This window comes from Leopardus geoffroyi, chromosome D4 (assembly GCF_018350155.1).
Source record: "Leopardus geoffroyi isolate Oge1 chromosome D4, O.geoffroyi_Oge1_pat1.0, whole genome shotgun sequence".
Lineage (NCBI taxonomy): Eukaryota > Metazoa > Chordata > Mammalia > Carnivora > Felidae > Leopardus > Leopardus geoffroyi.
In genome coordinates this window covers 29,478,346-29,503,862 of record NC_059342.1, presented here as the reverse complement: position 1 = coordinate 29,503,862, position 25,517 = coordinate 29,478,346, and the positions used below count along the sequence as shown (strand labels likewise).

General features: G+C 38.0%; 1 protein-coding gene across 5 annotated transcripts in view; it reads left to right on the top strand.

Moving 5' to 3' along the window:
- Positions 1–25,517, top strand: part of FANCC (FA complementation group C) — a 276,077-nt gene that overhangs the window by 78,099 nt on the left and 172,461 nt on the right. For 4 of the 5 annotated variants that reach the window (XM_045470322.1, XM_045470325.1, XM_045470324.1 and 1 more), the window contains 2 exons: positions 19,617–19,859; positions 21,448–21,532. In XM_045470322.1, coding sequence (XP_045326278.1) covers positions 19,695–19,859; positions 21,448–21,532 — 250 coding nt within the window. In that variant the 5' untranslated portion in view covers positions 19,617–19,694. Of the gene's footprint in view, positions 1–15,363; positions 15,471–19,616; positions 19,860–21,447; positions 21,533–25,517 lie in introns of all 5 variants that reach the window. The other variant, XM_045470323.1, reaches the window with a different exon arrangement.

The window sequence follows — 25,517 nt, the reverse complement described above, 5'->3', positions numbered from 1 at the left end:
TATTTTAATTCTGCCTTTTTGTTTTATAATTTTTAATTATTTTTCAATTAGCTTTCTAAAAGCATCTTAAATATACTTATTTTATTGGACTGTTTTGTAATATTAATTTCATCTGAAGTGAATTAGTGGTCTGATGACTGATTTTGTTAGTTGCCTTTATTAGCATTAGATTTCTTCATGTACTTTAGAACTTTGGTTGAAGGGCATGATTTGTTTGAGATCTATTTTGTATTGTTTTTATTCATGTACTCATTTTCCACTTCTTTCCTCTTTGCTCACTCTTTGTAGCTATTTTGGAGTTGTCTTGGGTGGCTTCCACAGAACCCCAGTCTAGACCTGCAGTGGTGGTTTATACTTGGGCAATCACAGGCTGTTTCATTGGGTTCCTGATCGCTGGCTGGCCTGTGTCCTCCTTCCTCCTTATGTCACTGCTCCATATGAAACAAGGAGCTGCCAACCTTCTTTCAGGAATGGAGGGGTCTCCTCCTCCAGTTATCACCTTGACTGTGCTGTCACACAGCGATGCTAGGTCTGACTTTTTCTTTTGTGGATTATGTTTAGCCTCAGAACTTTGTAGGACTCATATTTCCGGTTTTAGTGCCTGAATTGTGACCTTAGAAGGCTCAAGGCTTTCAGTTCGAGGACTTTCCTCTTTGAGTTTCTGCCCCATGTCTATTTTACAGTAATAGTTATATTGTTTGTTAGCTTGCCTGCATCCTTTTGGTTTTCTCTTCTTATGTTTCCCCTCTCTGTGCTGTATGTTTGGAGTAGAGAGGATCCATCAGAGTAAATTCACTGTGCCATCTTAACTGGAAGTCATGTGGGCTGAGGGATTAAAGGAAATAAAGTGAGATATTTGGTTTTACATAGCACTAAAAGCTAACCACAAAAATGCTTTTTTGTGTGAGTTCAGTGACCCATAGCATACGGTTATTTAAACTTCTTCAGAGCCTTGTAGACCCCAAAAGATGAGTAGGATTAAGCAGGTGGGATTTATTAGGATTCTATGTTTCTCTGCAAGGATTTCACCTTTTATTTTTCATTTGGATGGTAATTTAAAAATCCAATTGTTCCCAAACACCTAAATGCCCACAATTCTAACTAAATAGTGTCTTAAGGTGTCAGTGCCTGCAGCTGTGTTTGTAGTGGCACTAAATAGCGCTACTTTTAGATATTGAAAACAAACAGAGGTAAAAAGGTAAATAATACGTTTGAGCTGAGTGAGAGATTGCTGTTTCACAGTAGTTCAAAAAGAGAAAAGGGCGAATTTAGGCATCCCCACATATGGTAGGACCAGCAAATAACAGAAGCTGCTGGTAGCTTTTGGTAGCCAGTACATGACCAGTCCAAGTGAGATTCAGTAACCTGAATCATTGATCACATTGGATTCATTTTGTTGATTGAAATTTTATTCATTTTGTAGATTTGTTGGTATTTGTGCATGTAAAGATTTTGTAGATGTATAAGAGCTATATAAGCATAATGGTTTTACTAGTTTTGTACTTATTAGTACAGGATAAAAATTCTTTTTCAGTTAGCTTTTTAAAAGTATCTTTAAATTAGCTTTTAAAAACCATCTTTTAAAAGCCGTCTAAAACAGCTCTGAGAGCCCCCAGCAGTTTTTTTCTTCAAGTTTGAGAAACAGGGATCAGGGGTAACTTAACTCTTCCTATGCAGTGTAGGAACATCCTGTGTTTGGTTTTTATGTTTTTGCCTGGCTCACCCCTGCTCATACTTCATGGTTTTACTTAGCTTAGGCTTCCTTTCTACCTGGAAGCATCTGACACCCCCGTGCCAGGTGAAATGCCACTACTCAATGTTCCTTGTAGCACCCTGTTTCCTTTTTCCCAGCCCTTCCCGTAAGGAAGAATGTTTTTTCTGTTTATAGATCCTGATTTTCTCATTAGCAACAGGTTGCTTGAGAGCAAGGAATATACTGCCATCTTTTTACTTTCAATGTTTTTGAGAGTTTCTTTCATAAAGTTGTCTCCCAGTAAATTTGTGGGATTTTTTGTTTTTTTTTTTTTAGTAATAAATTATGAGTACAACCAAGGGTGGGAAGAGGCAGAATAACTTAGATCTGAGTCACCAGTGACAAAGGTAAGAAGATTTCTAATATTTTAATATCTAATGTGCCCCTCAGCCCATTTTTTAAACTTGTGGCCTCATTGAACACCACAGTCTTGCTGTAAGATAAGACAGTTGAGGACAAGAATGCAAGGAAAGGAAGTAACCACTATTTATTCCTAACAGAATGTATGTGGGAAGACTGGCATTTAAAAAAATTTTTTTTAATGTTTTTTGTTTTATTTTTGAGAGAGCGAGACAGAGCACAAGCGGGAAGGGGCACAGAGAGAGGGAGACATAGAATCAGAAGCAGGCTCCAGGCTCTGAGCTGTCGGAACAGAGACCAACTTGAGGCTTGAACTCATGAACTGCGTGATCATGACCTAAGCTGAAGTCAGACGATTAACTAACTGAGCCCCCCAGGTGCCCCAAGACTGGTATTTTTTTGAGTCCCATTCATTGCTCTTTGGTGCTCTGATGGAGAACAAAGTCAGGGGTCTCTGTCTTAGTAGATCCAAAAAACACACACTATCATGAAGGGCTGTTTCTCCTTGGAAGCTAGGTCTGGAGAGCAAGCTCTTTTCTTCACATGACTGGGGACATGGGCTAGAGAATGGACCTCCATAAATCCCTAGACAGTTATCTGCTAGATTAAATTTCCTTAATTCTTTGCAAAGTCATCTGAGGAGTGTGTACCCTCTGCACCTGGATTGCAGTTGACTCCTCTGATTCCTTAGACCTAGATTTTGTTTATGATTGAGGTTTGTTTGAAATTATCTGCAAATTTCACGTCTGTGTTTTTGATTAGACCATCTTGAGGAGAAACACTGCTGACTCAACAGAGAAAAAGCCAGCTCCTCCTAGTGGAACTTTTCTTAAAACCTCATTGTTTTTAGAGGGAAAATACCATTTCTTAAGCCCTTCGTGTGGAAACAAGAATATATTATTGTGATTTTTTAAAAGTTACAAACACAGGGACAAATTGATCACTCTTAGTGAAGCAAAGAAACATTACTTTTTAGTAAATTAAAAATACTGGTATCAGGCTTTCAGTAAGGCAGAGGAAGAATGTTGTCAACCTTAAGCATAGTTGAACATAAATTTCTTAATTTTAGATTTGATTATATTCCTGGAGGTTTTAAATATTTCCTGATAAGGGCATTGTGCCCCTAGTTGATGACATTAATTGAAGGCTAGGTATTTAATTTGTCTTTTTCTTCTTTCATAAAGTGTATTTTGTAGTATTCTGTCCTTAAATCTGTTTGGTGCTTACTTCATGGGAGAAGTGACTTCAGTTGATTCATGCTCAGAGGAAATGGAAAAAAAAGTAGTGTTTTTTTTTTTTTTTTTTTTAATCAGTTTGCCACTTTGGTTATGGGCCATATTTGGCATGTATAGACTTAACTTCTCATACCTCTGGCTTGGAGATGGGACAGACCATAGGAGAGCAATTTCTAACTTTTTTGGCCCCTGACAGGTATGATACACATCCATTTTGATACCATGAGGTTTTAAATGAGCTTTGTTTGAAATGTTGACAATCTGGGAGCTACACGGGCTTCCATCAACACAAAATCAGTTCAAATTTTATCTTAGTCTCTCCTCTGCGGTAGCCTTAGTGGGTTTATATTCACACATTTGTTCAAATATTTATTGAGTTTCTGTGTGCCAGGTACTGTGTACAGCAGTGCTTTTCAGAACTCCTAGGTTCTGAGGAGATGTACCAGTTAAGATGTGTTTGACCGCAAGTAACAGAAAACCCAACAAAAGGTGGCTTAAACCAAAAGGAAAATAAAATTCCAAGGTTGACTACTTTATTGCCTCAGCTGTGCTCTCAGGCTTACTTACTGCTGGGTCCCAAGGCGACTACTGCCATTCTAAGTGTCACATGGAGACCACAGTGTCTAATACAAAAAAAAATGTGAATTTATTCTAGGTTGAGAAAGACTCTGTCAGAAACCTTCCAGCCCGAAGCTCAGTTCTCATTGTTCTATGTAGACTAACATTGGCTGTTCCTGCAGTTGGTAGGAGGGCAAGTGGAAATGCCATGACTGGTCTGCATACACCAGCCATTCTCAAAATGTGACTCAGGAAACCTTGGGTATCCCTGATTCCCTTTCACGAGGATCATAGGACAAAACTATTTTCATAATAATGCTAAGACATTATTTGCATTATCCACTCTCATTTTCTCACTAATCGACCGTGGAGTCAAAGGTTACATGACGTATGATGATCTCATTGCTCTAGCAGCTAATGGAATGTATGTGTGTATAGTTTTGGGTCTTAAATTTTTTTTTCAGGTTTAATTTCTAATGTGGGAAATATTGATAAATATAACCCACATTAACAAAAGCCTCTCAGTAATGTCCTTAGTAATGTTTAAGGATATAAAAGGATCCTGAAAATGTTTTTGATTTACTGGTCTACATTAATCAAGATGTTCACCCACGGCGTTGGGGCACATCCCAGCTTCCCCAAGACTTATGCTGTGAGATTCCTCGATAAACTGATTCTGTTAACAAAGAAGCAGTTGGAAGGGTTAGGGCTGTCAGGTAGACAACCAGCATAGTGTGCAGGACTATTCTGAGGAGGGACTTGGAGAAGAGGACATGGCGGGGACATAGGATATACTCCAGGCCCTGCTTTGACCACAGCCACTCCAAGTCTGTGTTTATTTTTGTAATTGTAGCACAATATACATGACATAAAATTTACTCTCTTAACTGTTTTTTAAATATATAGCTTAGCGGCATTAATTATATTCATAGTGTTCTGCAACTATCACCACCATCCATCTCCAGAACCTTTTCATCTTCCCAAACAGAAACTCCGTATCCATTAAATAATAATTCCCCACCCAGTGCCTGACAGCCACCATTCTGTTTTCTGCTTCTGTGAGTTTGACTACTCTGGGTATCTCCTATAAGTGAAATGATATAATACTTGTCCTTTCATGTCTGGGTTATTTCTCTTAGCATAATGTTTTCAAGGCTCATGCATGTACATATCAGAATTTTCTTCCTTTTAAGGCTGAATAATATTCCATTGTATTTATTTTGTGTATTTATTCATCTCTTAATGGACATTTGTGTTGTTTCCACCTTTTGGCTGTTGTGAATAATGCCAATATGAACATGGGTATACAAATACCCATTTGAGTTCCTACTTTCAAATCTTTTGTGTGTGTGTGTGTGTGTGTGTGTGTGTGTGTGTGTGTGTGTGTGTGTAAGTGTATAAAGAGAAAGAGAGAGGTGGAATTGCTGGGTCATTTGGTAATTCAGTGTTTAACTGTTTAGGATCCACCATACTGTTTTCCACAGCAGCTACACTATTTAGTATTCCCACCAGCAATGTGCAGGGGTTTGGTTTTTCTATACTCTCACCATTACTTGCTATTTTTTGTATTTTCTAAGTAAGTCACCCTAATGGGTGTAAAATAGTATCTCATTGTGGTTTCGATTTGCATTTCTATAATGATTAATGATTTGAACATCTTTTCATATGTTTCCTGGCCATTTTATCTTCGAGAGATACCTATTTAAGTCCTTAGTCCAGTTTTTTTAAAACTGGGGGTTTCTTTCTTCCTTTGTTTCTTTCTGTCATTGAATTGTGCGAGTTCTTAATATATTCTGGATATTGATCTCTTCTTTCATATATGATTTCCAGAAGTCTGTCCATTTTATATGTTGAACTTTTATGGAAGGTTTCATTTTAGGGGTGCCTGGGTGGCTCAGTTGGTTAGGCATCTGACTGTTGATCTCAGCTTAGGTCTTCATAGCAGGGTCATGAGTTCAACCCCTGCATTGGGCTCCACACTGGGTATGGAGCATACTTAAAACAAAAAGAAAACAAAAAAAACCCAAGGTTTCATTTTACTAAAGATTTTTTAAAAAGCTTTAAAGCTCTGTGCCATTGTTGCCATTCTCACTTTTGTGACCTCATCCTAGATGTTTACCTGCTATACTGGTTTAGAAGATATGGATGGTAGGACCTGGGTAATTACCTCATATTATAAATTACTTGGTAATTTATAAGAACTACTTTTGAATTTCTCACACTATTCAAAATGTAGCCCTGGCTACTCTTATTTGTGTACATGGCTTTATAGGTTACCAACTATTTGCCATGGAAGAAAACAATGATGATTCAGACTAAATGATTTTTAAAATATTTTTCCTTTACCTCTGTGGCAATCATAGCCTTTGACAGGACTTTACAGGCACCAGATTCCTCACCATATCAGCTGATTAAGGAGTCTTTTTAGACTCTTCATAAAATATAAAAACAGTTGAATTCTAAGTTGTCTCTAGATGGGACAGCCCTTTGAGACACAGAAGTGCCTTCAACAACAGTGCTAATGGAGGATCAGAAAATTGCGGGTTAAATTATAGAAGGGATTTTTCCATCCTGAAACTTCGTAAATTAAGAGAGGATAATAATGTCACATAATGTTAAATGAGAGGCTGGAGTTGCTGGCTCATGTATTACTGGTCACTTCCAGTGCTGTGGTAGACTGGACATCTTGCATGGGCCTGCCTGGGCCTGCAGGGTTTACTCTTTGAAGTCAGGGCTGCTTAAATGCTCGGTGTCAACATGGAACTTTGGGAACCCACCTTGCTTTCTGAAAGTTAATTTGAGAACCACTGGTCTAGGGGCTGTCCCTTGCTAGGGGCTGTTGTCTTAACAGTTGATTTCTAAAGTAAGGGAAATGGGGGGCTCATGGGTGGCTCAGTCAGTTAAGCGTCCGACTTCAGCTCGGGTCATGATCTCACAGCTTGTGAGTTTGAGCCGTGCATCGGGCTCTGTGCTGACAGCTCAGGCCCTGGAGCATGCTTTGGATTCTGTGTCTCCTTCTCTTTCTCCCCCTCCCCTGCTCTCTCTCTCTCTCTCTCTCTCTCTCTCTCTCAAAAGTAAATAAACATTAAAAATTTTTTTAAAAAATTAAGAGAAATGGTGTTGTTTTGTTTTTCAGTGAATTCGGATACTTTGCCCCAGTTTGTAATGACAGGCTTGTTTCTTCTTAATTATTTTCTTCAGACGCTGCTCAAGTGTTGTTGTGATACTTTTATTTCCTTTATCACCTCTCAGGAATTGTGCTTGGTAAACTCCATGTTCTTTGTGAAGCACATTTCCATGAAGTTTTTGAATATTCTTTTCCCAAAGAATGTAAATCACCAAAATGGGGAACCTTTTAGCACTGAAGCATTACCTTTTTCACTTGCTGTACTGTGAATCCAAGCCATGCTATCCTAGCAACTCAGACTGTGAACTCTCATGGACAGTGGTGTATCTTTGTGCCATGGTGATTTGAGTTCATAAAACAGTACTTGCAAGCAGTAGAGTAACTTTCAAGCAATTTAAAAATGAGAGAAGAGGGGAGAGACAGTGATTCTAAGCAGACACCATTTTGAACCAGCCCTGTTTCAGTGTCTCTGATTGCTGGCTCTGATGGCTGGATTTCCCTGCCACTTCATCCCCCTTCCTTCTGCCTCCTTCTGTAGGATCTCCTCTAATAGCGGGAAACAAGGATGTGAACAAGCACATGGGCATCCTTCGCTGGATAGTGGTTCGCACGCAGGTTTAGGACATTTTTTATCTTTTCTCTATGGCAATTTCTGAAGGCCATTTTATTTTCTCCTGGAAATATACAGTGAGGGGACTAAGACCTTTTGTTATTTTTAGTCTGTATATGTGGAGAAGGTGAAATCCTGGTTTTGATTCCTTGGGACTGGGTAAATGTGCCAAAAGAGAAATAACTCAAGAAATGGAAAATGGGGATTTCCTTCCAACTTTCCATGCCATTTGCTTTTGCTACATTAATATATACAGTTTGTGTACAAAATGCTTGTTAAAATCCCAAGTTTTAAGGAAATAATGTGATTGACATCCACCTTTTTTTAAATGCTCTTAAAAGATGCTTAAACAGTATTTCTCTAGTTGCTCCTCTGAAATGGATATGGGCATAGACATCCATGTGAGGGCATGCACACTAAGCAGAGTCCTAAGAAAGTCAAGGATTTACATTGGGGCTAGATGAAGGATTTGGTATCAATCAAAAAATATATAGTCAGATCTCAGTTGTCTAATAAGTGTGCAGATGAACTAGGATAAAAAAATTAATGTATTTGTGAAAAAAGTTAAAATCGCCATCAACCTGAAGAATCCTGTCTTTTTTATGAGGCATGCTTTTTTTTTTTAAGCTGCCTGGACACCGCCTTATTTTATCTGCTTGAGTACAGACCTCTCACTAGTTATCCTTCCCTGAGTGATGAATTGGATGTCTCTTCCTCCTTATGACAATAGCCCTCTCAGGGCAAAGCAGTAGCCACATAGCTTAGGGAAAGTGGGAGCAGATAGAGAAGCCTTTGGATTTACTTCTAGGAGCCGGGCCTAGGAAGATGGAGCCGTTAATTTGAGGATGGGAAGGAAGAAGAGAAAACAAACCCTAGGTTTGTATCGCTGGCCAGTTCTGATAGTTGTAATATTTTCAGAGACTCAGCTAGAAAATAGAAAATACTTACAGAATCTTTTGGTAATTAAAATTTTTAATTGTATTCATCAAGTATTTTATGTATTGATTAGCATTTATAAGCTATGACAGCTTTTATTTTTTCTTTTGAGGTAATATGTGTGTGGTAAATGTATATCTAGAAGTTAGAGAATTTGTGTGTGTGTGTGTGTGTGTGTGTAATGGAAAATAATACATACAGGAAAGCACATAAACATGACTTACAGTTTTTTAATTATTAAAATGTTAACACACACGTTAGTGGCATCCAGGTCAAGAAATAGAATATTGCCAGCATCTTGAGAGCCCTTCATGTATACCTTCCCCATAGTACTTCTTCTCTTCTTCTAAAGGTAATAGGTTTCCTGACTTTTCAGAGTAATCACTACAGTTTAGTTTTACCTGATTTTGAACTTTATGTAAATGAATCACATCTTATATATTCTTATGGGTTGGTTTCTTTTTCTCAACATTATGATTGAAAATTCATCTCTATGCCTGTGGTAGGTCCTGCATTGTCATTGCTGCATAGAGTTCCCTTATATGAATATATCATATTTAGTTTATTCATTCTACTCTTGACTGGCATATGGGTTCTTTTCAATTTGGGTCTGTTATGAATAATGCTGCAGTGAACATTCTGCTAGTGTTCATAAACACTTAACAAGCTTGGAGTGTTCTTTGAGGGAGAGTTTGTAATTTGTGGATTTTTGTATGATTATGATTTACTGAGAGAGATGTGTGAAAATTCCCAGTATGAATGGAATACTTTATTTTTATAGTTACATCAATTTCTGTGTTACATTTTGAGCTTTATAGTTTGTTTTATATTTCCATATTACTGGAGCATACAAATTTACAATTGTTTAATCTTCCTGGTGAATTGAATACTTTATCATTATGAAGTGACCCTCTTTACCTCTGGTAATTCTTTTTGCTCCAAAGTGTATTTGAATTGATACTGTTTTTTTATTTGATTCCTTTGGTTAGGTTTGTATGTTGTTGTTGTTGTTGTTGTTTTCTTATTTTCCTTTTAGCCTCTCTGAATCACTATATTCTTATGTTTTAGATGTGTGTTTTATAACATGTAGTTGTTTCTTTTTTTAATTCAAAACTGATATCGTTGTCTATAATGGCCCAGTTATGGAAACAGCCCAAGTGTCCATCAATTGATGAATGGATAAAGAAGATGTGATACGAACACACACACACACACACGTGCGTGTGCGCACACACTGGAATATTACTCACCCATGAAAAGAATGAACTCTTGCCATTTGCAGGCTAGAGAGTATTATGCTAAGCAAAATAAGTCAGAGAAAGATAAATACCATATGATTTCACTCATATGTGGAATCTCAGAAACAAAACAAATGAGCAAAGGGGAAAAAAACAGACACAAACTGAGAAACATACTCTTAACTACAGGGAACAAACGGATGGTTACTAGAGGGGAGGTGGGTTGGGGATGGGTTAAATAGGTGACGGTGATTAAGGAGTACACTTATGCTGAGCACCAGCTGATGTACAGAAGTGTTGAATCACTGTATTGGACACCTGAAACTAATTATTACCCTGTATGTTAACTGACTGGAATTTAAATAAAATCTTAAATAAAATAATAAATAAATAAAAAATAAATTTAAAAAGTGAAAAACCTGATAATCTTTGGGATGTACTTGGGAGTTTAAGTCATTGGCATATTGTATAATTACTGATATATTTTAGTTTAAATCAACCATCTTACTGTGCGCTTTTTAAAAATTCTTTTTTTTTTTTTCAACATTTATTTTATTTTTGGGACAGAGAGAGACAGAGCATGAACGGGGGAGGGGCAGAGAGAGAGGGAGACACAGAATCAGAAACAGGCTCCCGGCTCTGAGCCATCAGCCCAGAGCCCGACGCGGGGCTCGAACTCACGGACTGCGAGATCGTGACCTGGCTGAAGTCGGATGCTTAACCGACTGCGCCACCCAGGCGCCCCTTTTAAAATTCTTTTTAAAGTTTATTTACTTATTTTTTCAGAGAACACGCAAGTGGGGAGGGGCAGAGACAAAGTGAGAGAGAGAATCCCAAGCAGGCTCTGCACAGACAGCCCCAGTGTGGGTCTCTAACCCACCAACTGTGAGATCATGACCTGAGCCAAAATCAGGAGTCAGATGCTTAACCAACTGAGCCACCCAGGCACCCCTGTGGTTTTTTAAATCTTGTCCATTCTGTATTCCTTTTTCTCTCCAATCTTGCCATTTTTTTATTATAAATTTTTCTCCTTTGATAATTTGGAAATTATATACTACCTGTTGATATTCTATTAGTGGATATCATAGAAATTACAGTATGCATACTTGAATTATTTAACACTTTTATCTTCCTTTTCCTGGAAAATGCAGGGACTTTAGAACTCTGACTCTATTTTTCTCCAGGTATGCTATTGTTTTTATATATTTTAATTTCTGTATATATTTAAAAACCCCAATGACACTATTCTTATTTTATATCATAAATGTTAATTTAAATTTTTTCATGTATCTACCATTTTTGTTGTTTTTCATTTGTTCTTATGCCTGCAGAATTCTGTCTGGGATCATTTTCCAGTTTTCTGAAGAGCATCCTTTAGTTAGATTAGGCTTACTGGCATCAGACTCTCTCAATGTGTCAAAAGATTTTATTTCACTTTATCTTGAAGAATATTTTAGTTAGGTATAGTATTCTAGGTTGGCCATTCCCCCCCCCCCTTTTGACTGTATTGAAGGTATGTTTTCTGGCCATCTTGCTGTATTTTTATGTATCTTACCCATTCTTCTGTGTTTTCCATTGTTTTTACTTTCCATGTGAATTCTGGGTAGTTTCTTCTGATGTATGTTCCAAGTTCACTAATTCTGTTTCCAGTTGGGTCTGATCAGCTATTAAACCCATGTGTTGAATTCTTTTTTTAAAGTTTATTCATCTATTTTTAAGAGAAAGAGTGAATGGGAGAGGGGCAGAGAGAGAGAGGGAAAGAGAGGCTCCATGCTGTCAGTATGGAACCTGATGTGGAGCTCAAACCCATGAACCATGAGATCATGACCTGAGCTGAAATCAAGAGTCACTCGATTAACCGACCAAGCCACCCAGGCGCCTCTTCATCTGTTGAATTCTTAATTTCAGTTCCTTTTTTCTTTTCTTCCAGTTTTAGAATTTCTACTGTATTCTTTGTTTTGTTTTGTTATCCTCCATTGGGGTTCTTTCTTGTGTGTTCTTTTCTTCCTGTGTGCTTGATTGTCTTTCATTATATAATTTTTGTTGTATTTGAAACATTATTTTTGGGGGGCACCTGGGTGGCTCAGTGGGTTATGCATCTGACTCTTGGTTTCAGCTCAGGTCATGATCTCAAGGTTTCATGGGTTTGAGCCCCGCATAGGACTCTGTGCTGGCAGCATGGAGCCTGCTTGAGATTCTCTGTCTCCTCTCTCTCTGACGCTCCCCCACATCTGCCGTTTCTGTCTCTCTCAAAACAAGTAAATAAAACTTGAAAAATTATTTTTAGAAATAGTTAGAAATAGTTAGAAACCTTGAAGTTATTTTCCTTCAGAGAGGATTTTTGTTTGCATCTTCCAGGCACCTGGCAGCAGACCTAGAAACCAGGGACCACCTTAGTTTAGCTTTAGTTTCATAGTTAGACTGTAGTATACGCAGGTTGGTTCATTTCTGGTTTCACCTATCCTCCCAGGGTGTACCCTCATAGGCACCAACTCTAAGTGTGGGGTGGTTTACCAGGACCTCACTTTGGTAGGCCTGGGCTCCTACTTTTACTTTCTGGCAAGGCTGCAAAAAAAGCTTTTTAACTTTTGCCTTTAACCACCTCTTCAGGATCAGAAATGCCTTCCTAGGCCTGTATAACCCCATGTGTCAAGATCTTTCTCAATAATTTAACACTGTCTTTCTGATTCTTTGTTGATCTTTTAAACATTTTTTTAAATGTTTATTAATTTTTGAGAGAGAGAGAGATGCAGAATCTGAAGCAGACTCCAGGCTGTGAGTTGTCAGCATAGAGCCCGATGTGGAGCTTGAACTCATGAATTGTGAGATTATGACCTGAGCCGAAGTCAGATGCTTAACTGACTGAGCCACCTAGGTGCCTCTTGATGATTTTTTTTATTACACTTCCATACTTCATGTAACCATATAAAATAGTGTTCATCAGGAAGGTTGGTTTCAATTACAGAGTCTACCGTTATCTGAAGTAGAACTGAAATTGGATGCAATTTTACTAAGTGTGTTTACACTTAAATATATTCTGTACTTTTGTTTACCTCATACATCCTGGTTAATCAAGAAAACTTACATAGACTTTTACTTCCAGCTTTTTAGAGTGGCTAGAAGAACCAGATAAAACATCTTTTGAAGCCATGGGAAAACTGCAGAGATGCCCAGTACTCAAGGGGTTAAGACCCTGGCAGTGAAGGGAAGTGTAGAGCACTGAGTAGACATTCTTTAGCAGCTTTTCACCCTTAGGGCAATTTGCCATTTCTGGAGAAGCTAGGGGAGACCCAAGAACCTGCAAGAGGGCCTATGCTACTGAGTCAGTGAAGTTAGCAACTCTTTTGGCAGTTTCACGGGGTTGGGCAGACATACATTGGATTTCCATGGGAAAAGATTGTTATTCTTACTACCTACAACTGTAAGGGTTCTATACATCCAGAAATATCATAAAAATAAGCCAATGGATAAAATTAGAAAATCACTATTTTTCAACCCCTAATGGATCTAAAATGATCATCAGTGGATCCTAAGACCATTCAGGAAAGAGTTGATAGTGAAAGGAAAGTATAATGGATGGATTAGGTTGACAGTACCTGAAACAGCTGATCTGTTTAATTCAAAGGACACACCACTACAAATGAAGTATTCTTGGAAAAAGATTGACCCTGAATCTAAAAAAACCTCTAAATTGTGCTCTCAGTTTGTACGCAGTATAGGGGGAACAAAACAAGCTAACACCACAGGAATGCAATCAGCCAAATACACAAGTATGAAACGTTCTGTTAGTCAATACAATGGATTCTGTTAGCCTTTTTGGTTGGTTGGTTTTTTTTTCAGGGGATAAATAATATGAAAAGATTAAAAAATAAAAGAGGGGCAATTGTTACAGATTAAGGGAGACTTATTTTTACATTATTTTGTTACAGATTAAAGGAGAAATATCAATATTGGCCATATGTAATGTGTGGATCTTGTTTGGATTGTAATATAAACAACCCATTATGAAGGAAAATTTTAAAGAAATTTGAACATAGATGGGCCATTAGATGATATTTATTGTGTTTATTTGGCTGGATTTATTAGGTGTGAAAGAGTGTACTCAGGTTTCTTTTTTTTTTTGTTTTTAAATCCTGAGAAAAAAAGAGAAATCAAAGTATTTTGGATAAAGTGGTGTGATGTCTGTGATGTGCTTTAAAATGGAAATTTTTGATAATTGTTTGGACTAGTTAGTGGATACATAGGAGTTCATTTGGCTGTTTTGTCTACTTTTTTGGTAAATTTAAAAATACTCATAAATAGTTATGAGAAAGAAACATCATAAACAAAATTCGCTTATAACATAGCCTGTGCTTTAAGTGAGACAATCATAAGCTGTTCTCTCTATTGGGTAAAAGTCTGTTGTGTATGAGTGGTGTCAGAAAAAGAGGCAAACTTCATTTTATTTGCACAGCATTCTTTCCTGTTAGTCTTATCTGTTAGACCTGTGTGAACACCTTGATCCATAGTCTCAGACTATATGGAAAGGAAGAAGGAAAAGGAAGAAGCAAAAGTAGGGTGAGCTCATATTGAAGGAACAGGAAAAGGGTGCTAGGTGGGCAAAAACCACAGAACTCCACTACCTTTCACTTGTTGGTTACTCAGTACACTCAGACCTACTGCTTTCTACACAAAGAATTTTTAAAACACTTCCAACTAACATAATTTAGCTTTTCCTTCGAAAAGGGAGATAATCTGAAGTAATGTTGAATGATAATCTGAAGTTGATGCTTCTGACTTCAGGTCCAGGAATTCTGGATAATGTCAGTTCCTCTTCCTATCTCTGTTATAGTCTGTCAATTATAGACTTTGGAAAATTTATCTACTAATGATATACTCTCTAGGTTCACCAGTAGGAGAGGGAAAAATAAAAGGGAAGGGAATTTAAAAAAAAGTATATGACACAGAAAGCAATACATACACACAGATAGCATCCAAAAACCTCACTTGTGCATTTTGCCCAAGCAGGCAGAATTTGCACATTATGATGGAGTGCTGCTGGGCACACCCGGCTTTGTGGCTTGAGCGATCAGTCCAAGTCACTGAGGCCTGCTGTAGGCTCTTCACAGAATCCAGATCTTCACACACACTTGAAGCAGCATTGGATCTGCTGGGTCATAAGTGCTTAGTGGCAGAGCGCTTCAGCATGGACCAGCTGTACAGTGATTCTTGCTCTGGGCCCTTCCCATATTTTCTCATTGCCTGACAAGTAGGTAAAAGCAGATAAACAGTCTAAAGCCCAGACAGTTTATGTTCAGAATCCCAAATATATCAGCCAAATGTTTTGCCTCTTAGCAGGTGTGAGGTATAGCAATTATTCACTTTCTTTTTTGTTTGCTCATTGTTACAATTTTGAGTCAGTAATTAGTATAGAATTAAATTGAAAAGGTGCAAAAAGGTGTATGGTAAAACCCAAGTTTCTTTTCTGCACCTGTCTTTCAGCTACCCAGGTCTCCACATCGGAGGCAACCACTGGCACTAGTCTGTTGTTTACCATTATTTTAAAGGGCATATCCTGACTTGGCACGGACCATTGGATCACAGGAGACTTCCTGAAATGGCAGGCCCTGTATGTTTATGGGATTTATATTCCACCATCTGGAATACATGCAAGGTACCTATGTCTCCTTAGTTTCCAGGTTCTGTTAGCAGCTAACTTCACTGTGGTAGACCAGTGTAGTAACACCATGTCCTGAGTTGATACCTCCAAGGGAGGTAAAAGTGAACTGCTTTCTCATATCTTCTGGTTATCTTTATGGAGAAATACATTTACTGCCAGCTTCATAACTGCATTCTAGGTGACTAGGGTGGTTTTAATTTGATCCAGTTGGGATCCATATCTGAAAGTGCAGTTTGAGCTGGAGTCACCATTTGAGTATGTTTATGATAGCCTAATATCGTTGACTAAGACTCACTGGTCCCTTGGTCGGAAAGTGGGGTTTTCTGCAAACCACCAGACATTGTTTTTTGATAATCCAGTGGCTTTCGCTTGGCTTCACTTTATACTAGAAGAGTATAATGAGGTAGTGGCCCTGATCATAGGCAATACCTCATTGATCTACATTACCTTCTTGTTCCATGGACTTCTGGTTTCCAATACCCTAATATGAACAGAAGTTTCCCTGCCATTTTCCATGATTTGGGCCAGTAACCAGTTCTAAATTCTCCTTCTTTCTTCAAAGTTTTGCTGCCTGCATCCCGCTATCTGGTTTGTATTAGATATTGTATCAGTATATATTAGACGATATTAGTTTGTGAGCTTTTTTTTAAATCACAGAAGTCAATGGTGGTTAATTTAAGAAAAAATAAAAAAAGGATTTTGTGGCAAGCCCCTGGGTAGTGGACAGAATTAAAGAGAGAGCTGAAGGGTGCCTGGCTGGTTCAGTTGGTGGAGCAGGTGACTCTTGATCTCGGGGTCATGAGTTAGAGCCCCCTGTTGGGTGTAGAGATTACTTAAAAATAAAATCTCCAAAAAAAAAAAAAAAAAAAGAGAGCTTAAAACTATACCTTGTTAAGGATGTGATGTAGGGTAGCCTTAGGGATCTAGACTAAGAGAGTCTTTGGAATGACTTAGTTCCATCCTTATGTCCATATATTCAAGACAGATTCCCAGCACAGAGTATGATTTGCCTAACTTGAATCACTGCCTCACCTCTTAGCTGATGCCACAACGTGCCTTGATTAATAGACTCACCAAGACTTGTAGAAGGGAGGAGAGGTTCTTTCCTCAAGGGAAAGAAGGGAGGAGGAATACGCAACCAGCCAATCAACAGATGCCCCATTCCATAGTGTTCAGATTAGGTCAGCAGCAGTAGGGTTGTCATTGGCTTTTGGGGGAAGACCATTTCTCTTCGTGAGCTGCTGTCCCAGAGTATTGCAGTATGTTCAGCATCCTTGGCTTCTGGGCACTAAATGTCATCAGCACCCCCACTAACAGCCTTCACAATCAGGGCACCACTTGTTTCCCAGCTATCACCATCTCCCCCCTAGACATGCTGTGGAACAGCCCATCAGGACCACTGCACTACATGATCCCTAAAACTGTTTGCATTTAAAGCAACCAGATGCATCCCCATTGCTAGGCAAAATGTTTGTAATTTGGCTATAATAAAATGTTTCCTGTCACCTCTACCAAAAAGGTCTTCAGTTTAGTGTCCCCAAATATCTAAACGGACCTGCATCTAGAACTGTATGAAATATATAAGAAATTCATTAACTTTCTTCAGTTTATTTCTTTAAGGGCACAGACTTTAGAGCCAGATTCTCTAAATTCAAATCCCACAACCTGTAGCTCTGCTATTTACTAGCAGTTACTTCCTTTGGGCTTTTACATAATCTTACTTTGAGCAATTACATAATCTCTCTGTGCCTCTGTAAAATGAGGACAATAATAGTACCCATTTCATAGGGTTGCTATGAGGATTAACATAGCTAATGTGCATAAAGCATTTAATATATTGTCAAGAGCATAGTAAGTGTATGTATGTATAAGCTATTACTATATTTATAAAATGGGATATTAGTAATTAAGTTTCCCATAGATATGCCTTTAAAATTTTTTTTCTGGGGAAGTTATCTTTTAAAAAGTTAATTGCTCTATCTGGAAAAGCATTTTGTTATTTTGTTACAGCAGTTTAGAACTATACTTTGAAAAATATCCGTGAATTATTCATTTCTTTACTCAGTATTTATTGTTTGCCAGGCTTGTGTTAAATCTTTTTTTTTTGTAAGTTTGTTTATTTTGAGGTGGGGGGGGTGGTGAGGGAGAGAAGGGAGAGAAGAGGGAGAAGGGAGAGAAGATCCCAATCAAGCTCCGAGCTGGATGCGAGGCTTGAACTCATGAACTGTGAGATCATGACTAGAGCTGAAACTAAGAGTTGGACGCTTAATTGATTGAGCCACCCAGGTGCCCCAGGCCCGTGTTAAATTCTAAGAGACAGGGAATTTATATACTGGTGGAAGAAGCAGTAACTAAATGAGCAAATAAATGTCCAGGATAATTACTGATGTGATAAGAGCTGTGGAGGAATCAACAGAAAGCCCCGGAAACAGGGAAGGATTCCCTGTGTTGGTGGAACAGAGGAGAGGCCTGGACTGGACAGTGAGCAGCAGAGGAGAGGCAGCATGGGAAATGGGAGGGTGTGGGCCATGTTTTTGCAGGACTTTAGAGACTCCAACAAGGAGCTGGGGTCTTTTCTACAGGGAGTTGGGATTTCTTTCAAGGAGCTATTGAAGTTGGGGTGGGAAGGTTTTAAGCAGGAGCGTGCTGGGTCTGATTTCCTTTTGGGAAAGTTGGTTTTGTTGACTGTAGACAATAAATTACAGAGGGCCAGGTGGGACCAGGTAGAAGCCTCTAGGGAAGAAATGAATGGGGATGGGGATGGGATGGGATAGGATAGGATGGCAGCAGTGGAGCTGGAAAGAAGTGGATGAAGCTGAGTGAGATCATGTATTTATTTTGGAGGTAGAATTGACAGGTGTTGATGGCTTAGATCAGGAAGTCAGTGAGAGAAAGGGAGGAATCAGGGAGAAGGCCTAGATTCATGGCAATTATGTGCCATTTGTCACTATTGCTAAACCTTTTTTTTTTTTTTTTTACCTCATGGTCCTTTATAAAACTAAATTTTTAGTACCATTTAGTACAATTTTTAGTACCTGGTCTCAAATTTTTTGCACTGCAACCAAATTTTATGATCTCTTTAAATTTTTTTGCTTTCTTATTTAGTAATGAAACTCCCTTTGTTGATGTTTTTGGCACTTAATTGGGACCATTTTATCTGTTAATTACTGCTGCTGAGAATTTGAACTCACTCACCATTTGCAGAGCTGTCTTTTGAAATCAGATAACTGAGTATCACCCCTGCCCCTAGAAAGTAGGAGAACTTGTAAAAGCCTGCACCTGATGAGAAGCAGCCCTCCCTTCTCTGCCGGGTGAGGTTCTTATAGGTGAGGACGGTGAGGAGCTGGGATGGTGGTGGGGCACCTGCGGTTTATTTACCTAGCTCTGCCTGAGGTGCCTGCTCACTTCACAACTCCACTCTTCTTTTTAACATGTACTTCCCATGTGGTAGGTCAAGTTTATGAGCTATTTTCTGTCATGTAGGACTAGTACACTTCCTCAATAATTGCAGTTTTTCATATTTCACTAAAGTATTTCTTCTCGTGAAAGAATTGAGATCAAGCATAAACACTAGTCTTTAATGAAATAGATTGTTCAAATTGATCCATATGGAATGAATTATTTTACTCTTTTCTAAAAAATGAAGAGAAACTGGGAAGAAATGTCAGTGGACAGTAATGCATAGAGATTTTCTTTAACACGTAAATGAGAAGCCAGAAATGCATATAAAACATGGGAACTTCAAAAACATTTTTTAGACATAGACTATTATTAACACACATGGATGTTTTTGATTTCCCATTACATTAAAATATCCAAATGAACTTCATGTTCAGAACATTTTAAAATAGCTCTATCTTGAAAAGTAGATATAAAGTATTATCAGCTGTGCTTTTTGTGCATAATTAGCATGTGTCTGTGAAAGTATAATGACTTCTAGTGTAATATTACTCTGATAAAAAATTCAGATGGTAAAAATTGGAGCTACAGCTGGGTGACACATTTTAAAATAATTCAAAGGTGACTCCATAAAATCATGCTACTTTAGTCCCTTGTACTCCCCCTTTCACTTGTCAGTAGAACATGAAGTCACCAATAAGAATCCCTTAAATAATGTTTCATTTTTCCCCTCTCTTATAGATTTGATGTGTGGCCACTGTTTCCTTCAGTGCTTGGCGGGCTGCTGTGAAGATACATCACCTTTTCCCTTTTTCCAAGATGGCTCAAGATTCAGTAGGCTTTTCTTCTGATTACCAATTTTGGATGCAGAAACTTTCATTGTGGGACCAGGCCTCCACTTTGGAAACCCAGAAAGACACCTGCCTTCATCTGCCTCGATTTCAGGAATTCCTGAGGCAGATGTATGAAGTCTTGAAAGAGATGGTAGGTAGTAGACCAAAATAATGAATCTCTACTACATTTCACCAAGCTTGAATGTTATCTAGGGTCAGGAACTTGTGGTATTGACCTGATGGATTAGAAAGACAAATTACCTGTAAGTGATATGGATGGGATGGTTTCCTTATCTCTGATTTCTTATGATTTCAGTCTTTTCTTCTTAATTAATTACATTGTCACATGAGACTTCCTGACCAGTAAAGTTTTTTTTTTTTTTAAAAAAAAACAAGACTGTGACAATCGTTGTCAGGTAAGAATTGGGATTCTTTTAAAGACCTTTGCATCTATTAAATATTGAAAAGTTTTCTGAAATGCTTCTTTATGTTGTTCTTTAATGCTGTCCTAGATAAGGTTCTACTAAGAGGTAATAGGTATTAAGATCTCTTCTTATGAATATTTTAAGTGGTCTTTTCTGGTGAATATTAAGATTTTGAGTATCTTCACTATTGTTGTATAATGTATTGTTCAAAATTTGATATATTTTCATTTTGACATGATTTCTTATTTTTACTTCAGTGGATATTTTTATGAATTAACATGCTTTCATATTATGAAAATATTATTTGTTTTACACCTACTTTGTAATTTCAAAATGAGAAGCAAAATTTTCATTTAATGTAAGTGTTCTTGTGTTACGTTTTTCTTCTCTTAATCTAAGAAGCAAGTCAGAAATTTGAAGAATTATTCATGTTGATGATATGAGCTCATATGTCTTTAGCAACTAGAAGGAAAGATATGGTCTGTGTGATCAACCAAAGCTAACTTTTAAAATTGTTTCTCTATAATTCGACTTCTGCAGCTTGGCTTTAAATTGGTCCCAGAAAGTCTAGGGCTGGCCTTGATGCTAAGACAAATGTGAAGAATTTATTGGTACAGCAGCTTACATTTCAGCTTATGTACATGTTACCTCATTTAGGTCTTATTTTTGAACTTTCTTGAGAGGTAAAGAAGTGGGGAGAGAGCCAGTTGTTTAACAGCATGTACATTTTTTAATCTTAAGCTGTTTTCTATTTGGTTGATCTTTTTCATCTCAGGTTTTAGGTTGTTGTAGATTAAGTATGATGTCATTAAGCATGTAGCAACTGAAATAGTAATGAACAGAGATATATATCTTTATGTTTGGGCTGCTTTTATTTCTTTTTACAAGTTCCAGAGTTCTTGTCCTCCCAAACCTTTTTTGAAATAGCCCTAGTGAAGCTGAGTTAGGAATCTCTCTTATGTTAGAGTGAAAAACCAGGTTGAAAACATGGGATCATAGAACTATTAATTGCTCACAATATTTTGTTCACTGTTGTGCAGTCTTTGTTATTTTTAAACAAATTGACCTTTCCTAAGTATGAGTAAAATAAAGTTAATTTGTATCAAGATTTTACATAAATGTGCTGTACATTTTAGTTTTGGTGATGTGGTTTAAGGATGAAATAAGATGGTTACTTGTTAAATTTTATTTGAATCTCCTACTTTTCCGAAATACATACTAAACATTCAAACTCCCTCAACCTGTAGTGTCAGTTCAACCTTTCTAAGTTGCGTATTGTCTTTTTATTGACCAAAACGTAACTTTCTTTTACAGGATTCAAATATGATCATTGAAAGATTTCCCACAATAGGTCAACTGTTGGCAAAAACTTGTTGGAATCCTTTTATTTTAGCATTTGGTAAGAATCCAAAGCCTGTCCTCTCAAAATATAAACTTCTAATGATAATTTTAATCTTTGCATTGTTTAACAAAATACAGAGTTTCAAATTATAAATTTTCTCCTATTTTTATGAAACAGCTATTCAAATGTATTCATTGTTCCATTAGAAAGATAGCATCCTTTTCTTGTCCATATATGTTTGGATAGATAATCACACACACACACATACACACACACATCTGTAAGAAAATAGGACTCCTTATATTATAGAGTAGACTCTTCGAGATGATTATCATAACTTCATTTTTAATTCAGTATAAAATGGTTATAATAATGAAATAATTTCTTGTTTCACAATTTCACATTAACTTGCACACTACTGTTTTCCATGTGTAAAGTCATTCTTTAGTATCTGAATCCTCCTGTGGCCCTGACATTATTTAGGGGTAACGTTTTGGTTTTACCTAAGGTGAAGAGGAACCTGGGGACACATTGGGGGAGGTGTTCTTTCCCTGACCTCCTGTCTACCTGTCCAGCCTCATTTCCTATATAATCCTCTGCAACCACACCACACACATGGTAGCCAGGTCAAGTTACTAACAGTGCCTTGAAAGCACATGATATCAGGGCCTGCAACATGTGATTCCTTTGTTTGGAGCTCTGTTCTCATCTCCTGTCCTCTTAAACTTTCTTTGAAATAGTTTTGCTTAGGGCTGCTTTAGGAGCTTCTTTAAGTCTCTTCGTAGCTGATAGCATCCCCCTTAACCATAAAACTTACTATACTGTTTTGTAATTATTGGTTTGCCTGTCTGATGTCCTGGAAGACTGAATGCCTCTCAAGAGCAGGAACTGTGGTTTTAGTTCTTTTTATCATCCTAGGGCCTAGAATAGGGTGGAGGAGGCACATCTGAAGGTGTACAGTTGAGGTTTATTGCCTTGACTTGGCTAGTTTAATATTTACTTTTCATATTGTTTAAAGTCAAAGACTAATTGCATAATATAATGAGATGAGAATAAAAAAACAAAGTCAGTATTACCCTATGATATTTTAAAGAATTGTACAATTTCTCTTTCCTAGCCTATCATAAATAATTATAAGAAACATGAACTCAGGGGGGAAGAGACAGGGCTGCATTAGGTCCCGGGAGCATACATACATGGATGCACTACACAGACAAACTCACTCTGTCCCAACCCTCATCTGTCCCTCTTCCTCTCCACTTAGTCCTCTTGCTTCCGTTCCCTTTTGAGTGGACTCTTCCTCCCCTACCCTTCCCCAGCTTGTTGAAGTTCTTGATCTAATATGGCCAAGTCATCACTGTATTTGCCCACCAGGGCCATACCTACCTGCCCTAAGTTCATATATTTTAACTAGGCCAGTGTTTCTCAAATATCCTTGACCAGAAATACATTTTCTGTACATGTATACATGTATATACGCATACATACATACACACAGACGTGTATACACACATTTCATGAAAGGATGCTTGTTTTGATTTTGTGTAGCCACATTCACTGTACTATTTTAAAAATAGTTTTCATGACCCCAAATTATTTTTACAACCCCCCGGATGGGTCATGACCAAAAATGTGAAAAACACTGAGCTAGACCAATGATACTAATGGCAGGAGAAAGGAAAAGAAGTTGTTGACTTTCCTCCATTTAAAGGCACCATCCATTGTGAGATACTTCACACATTGAATAGCCACTTTTTAGAAAAATAAATACTACATCCTTTAAGTGTATATGGTGAATGTAGAATACAACTCTAATTCAGAAATGTTAAGATGTGGGAAAGTTTGTGCTATACAATAAAGAAGTGGAATGAGAGGCATTGCTGATGTTGTGCTAGGCACTGTTCTCTGTGGATTGCAGAGTGGATCTGAGTCCTTGATAGTTTTGTGTATTTATTTTGAGACAGAGTGTGAGGTGGGGAGGGGCAGAGAGAGACAGACAGACAGACAGACACAGAGAATTCCAAGCAGGCTCTGCAGAGTCAGCGCAGAGCTGAATGTGGCTCTCGAACTCAGGAAACAATGGGCTCATGACCTGAACCGAAATCAAGAGTCAGACGCTTAACTGACTGAGCCACCCAGGTGCCCCGAGTCCTTGACAGTTTTGCAGGATAGGCAGTTATGGATTAGAGTAAGTAAATCACTTTCCCCATAATGTAAAACTGATAAAAGCCAGGATCCCACCCCTCTGAATCCTGCATTGTTGTGATGATCTGGCCTGTGGATCACACCATTGTGGTTGAAGTAGTCTAGTTCTGGCTTTAACACTAGCCAGCCTCACATGAAGTATATATTCACTGGGCAGATATTTGCTAAGTTTTTTTTTTTTTGTTCCCCAATATGCCAGGCCTAGGAAAACATGGCTCATAATTTCTGCCCACTGGAAGCATCCAGTCAGAAAAGAGACCTCAGCGAATCAGCCTGACTCAGACATGGCTTGTGTTGTGGAGCCATGAACAAAGAGCTAAAAGAAAAAGGAGTTTGATTTGGGGCCAACTCTTAGGGGACAGTAAATGAGATGGGATTTTTCTGAGACAAGCTGCCAGACTTGCTAGGTTTCAGATTCCTTATTTGTAAAAGTGAGAGGCTAGACTGATTTATCCCTATGGCCTTAAACTTGTAAGTGTCTGTGGTCTTTCCTTAGCACCTATCCTCATTACATTGGGCCCCTCTGACAACCAGAAACAAATTCTCCATCTCTTTTTGTTTCAAAGCTTGTGTTACGTTTTGAACTTTGAGCTTCCTGTTTGAGGTGTGCCTTTGGTTCTGAGCTTAGTGGAGACTGATAGGCAACAGAACTCCACGATGAATCAAGTCTTGCCTATGTTGCTACTTTTGTTTTGCTAGTTGGACATTGTCCAGGAAAGGATCTTTTCTTATGGTTTTAAATTTTATCAAAATCACTTTTTAAATACAGGAAATGTGACAGTTTCTATCAAAGAAAGAAGTAAACCTCTGGTAATGTTAAATGAGAATTGGATCAGAGATAAAGACAATAAGGAAGGAGGAAATTTGGAAATGTAAAGACACCACAAAGAGACCAGAAAAAACATAATAGAAAGGGAGGGTACACCTTTTATTCAGGGTTGTTCTCTGCATAAAATTACAGATTTCACCTTCTTGGAATTCTGGCCGGTTGTTTCTAGTTCTGCCCTCAGGATTAAGCATGTAACAGTTATAACCTCACTATTTGCTATTTATTGCTATATAACAATTTGCACCCAAGCTTGGCAGCTTAAAATAATAAATATTTATTGTCTTAAAAATGCTACCTTCACACTTTTAAATTACAGATATAAAGTTTACAGAATTAATTTAGCTTTTCATTTGGAATTTTAATTCAAGATATCAAAAAATAGGGGCGCCTGGGTGGCTCAGTCGGGATAAGCATCGAACTCTCTGTTTTGGCTCAGGTCATGATCAGGTCACGGTTTTGTGAGGTCAAGCCCTGGATGGGCTCTGTGCTGAGAGCATGGAGCCTACTTGGGATTCTCTCTCTGCCCCTCCCTGACTCATGCTGTCTCTGTCTCTCTCAAAATAAATAAACTTAAGTAAAATAAAATATTAGGTGGCAAATGTATGTTGGTATATTGTTTTCCCTTCCACTCATTTTTAGAATCCAAATTTGCACGAAGATCTGCTGTCGGTGACTGCTTGCATGATGAATCCCAGGCATTTTCCCATCTCATTTAACTGCCCTGCAGGATGTCCATTCTGGATCTAGGGGAGGAGCCTGACAGATGCCTTCTCCCCTGTAGTTGAGTGTTGGAGGCGCTCAGGAATAGCAAGTGATGGCTTGCACCTACCTGTAAATACCTACAGCAAAGTAAACTCATTAGCAGTACATTTTAGTGAATTTAAGTACTTTGAGCAAAGTAAGACACCTCCTAAAGATTGGGTGAACATTTCTCTGGCTGCTCTCTCTCTCTTTTTTGTTTTTGTGTTTTTTTGAGAGAAAAATTAAAAAATGATACATTTGTTGAAC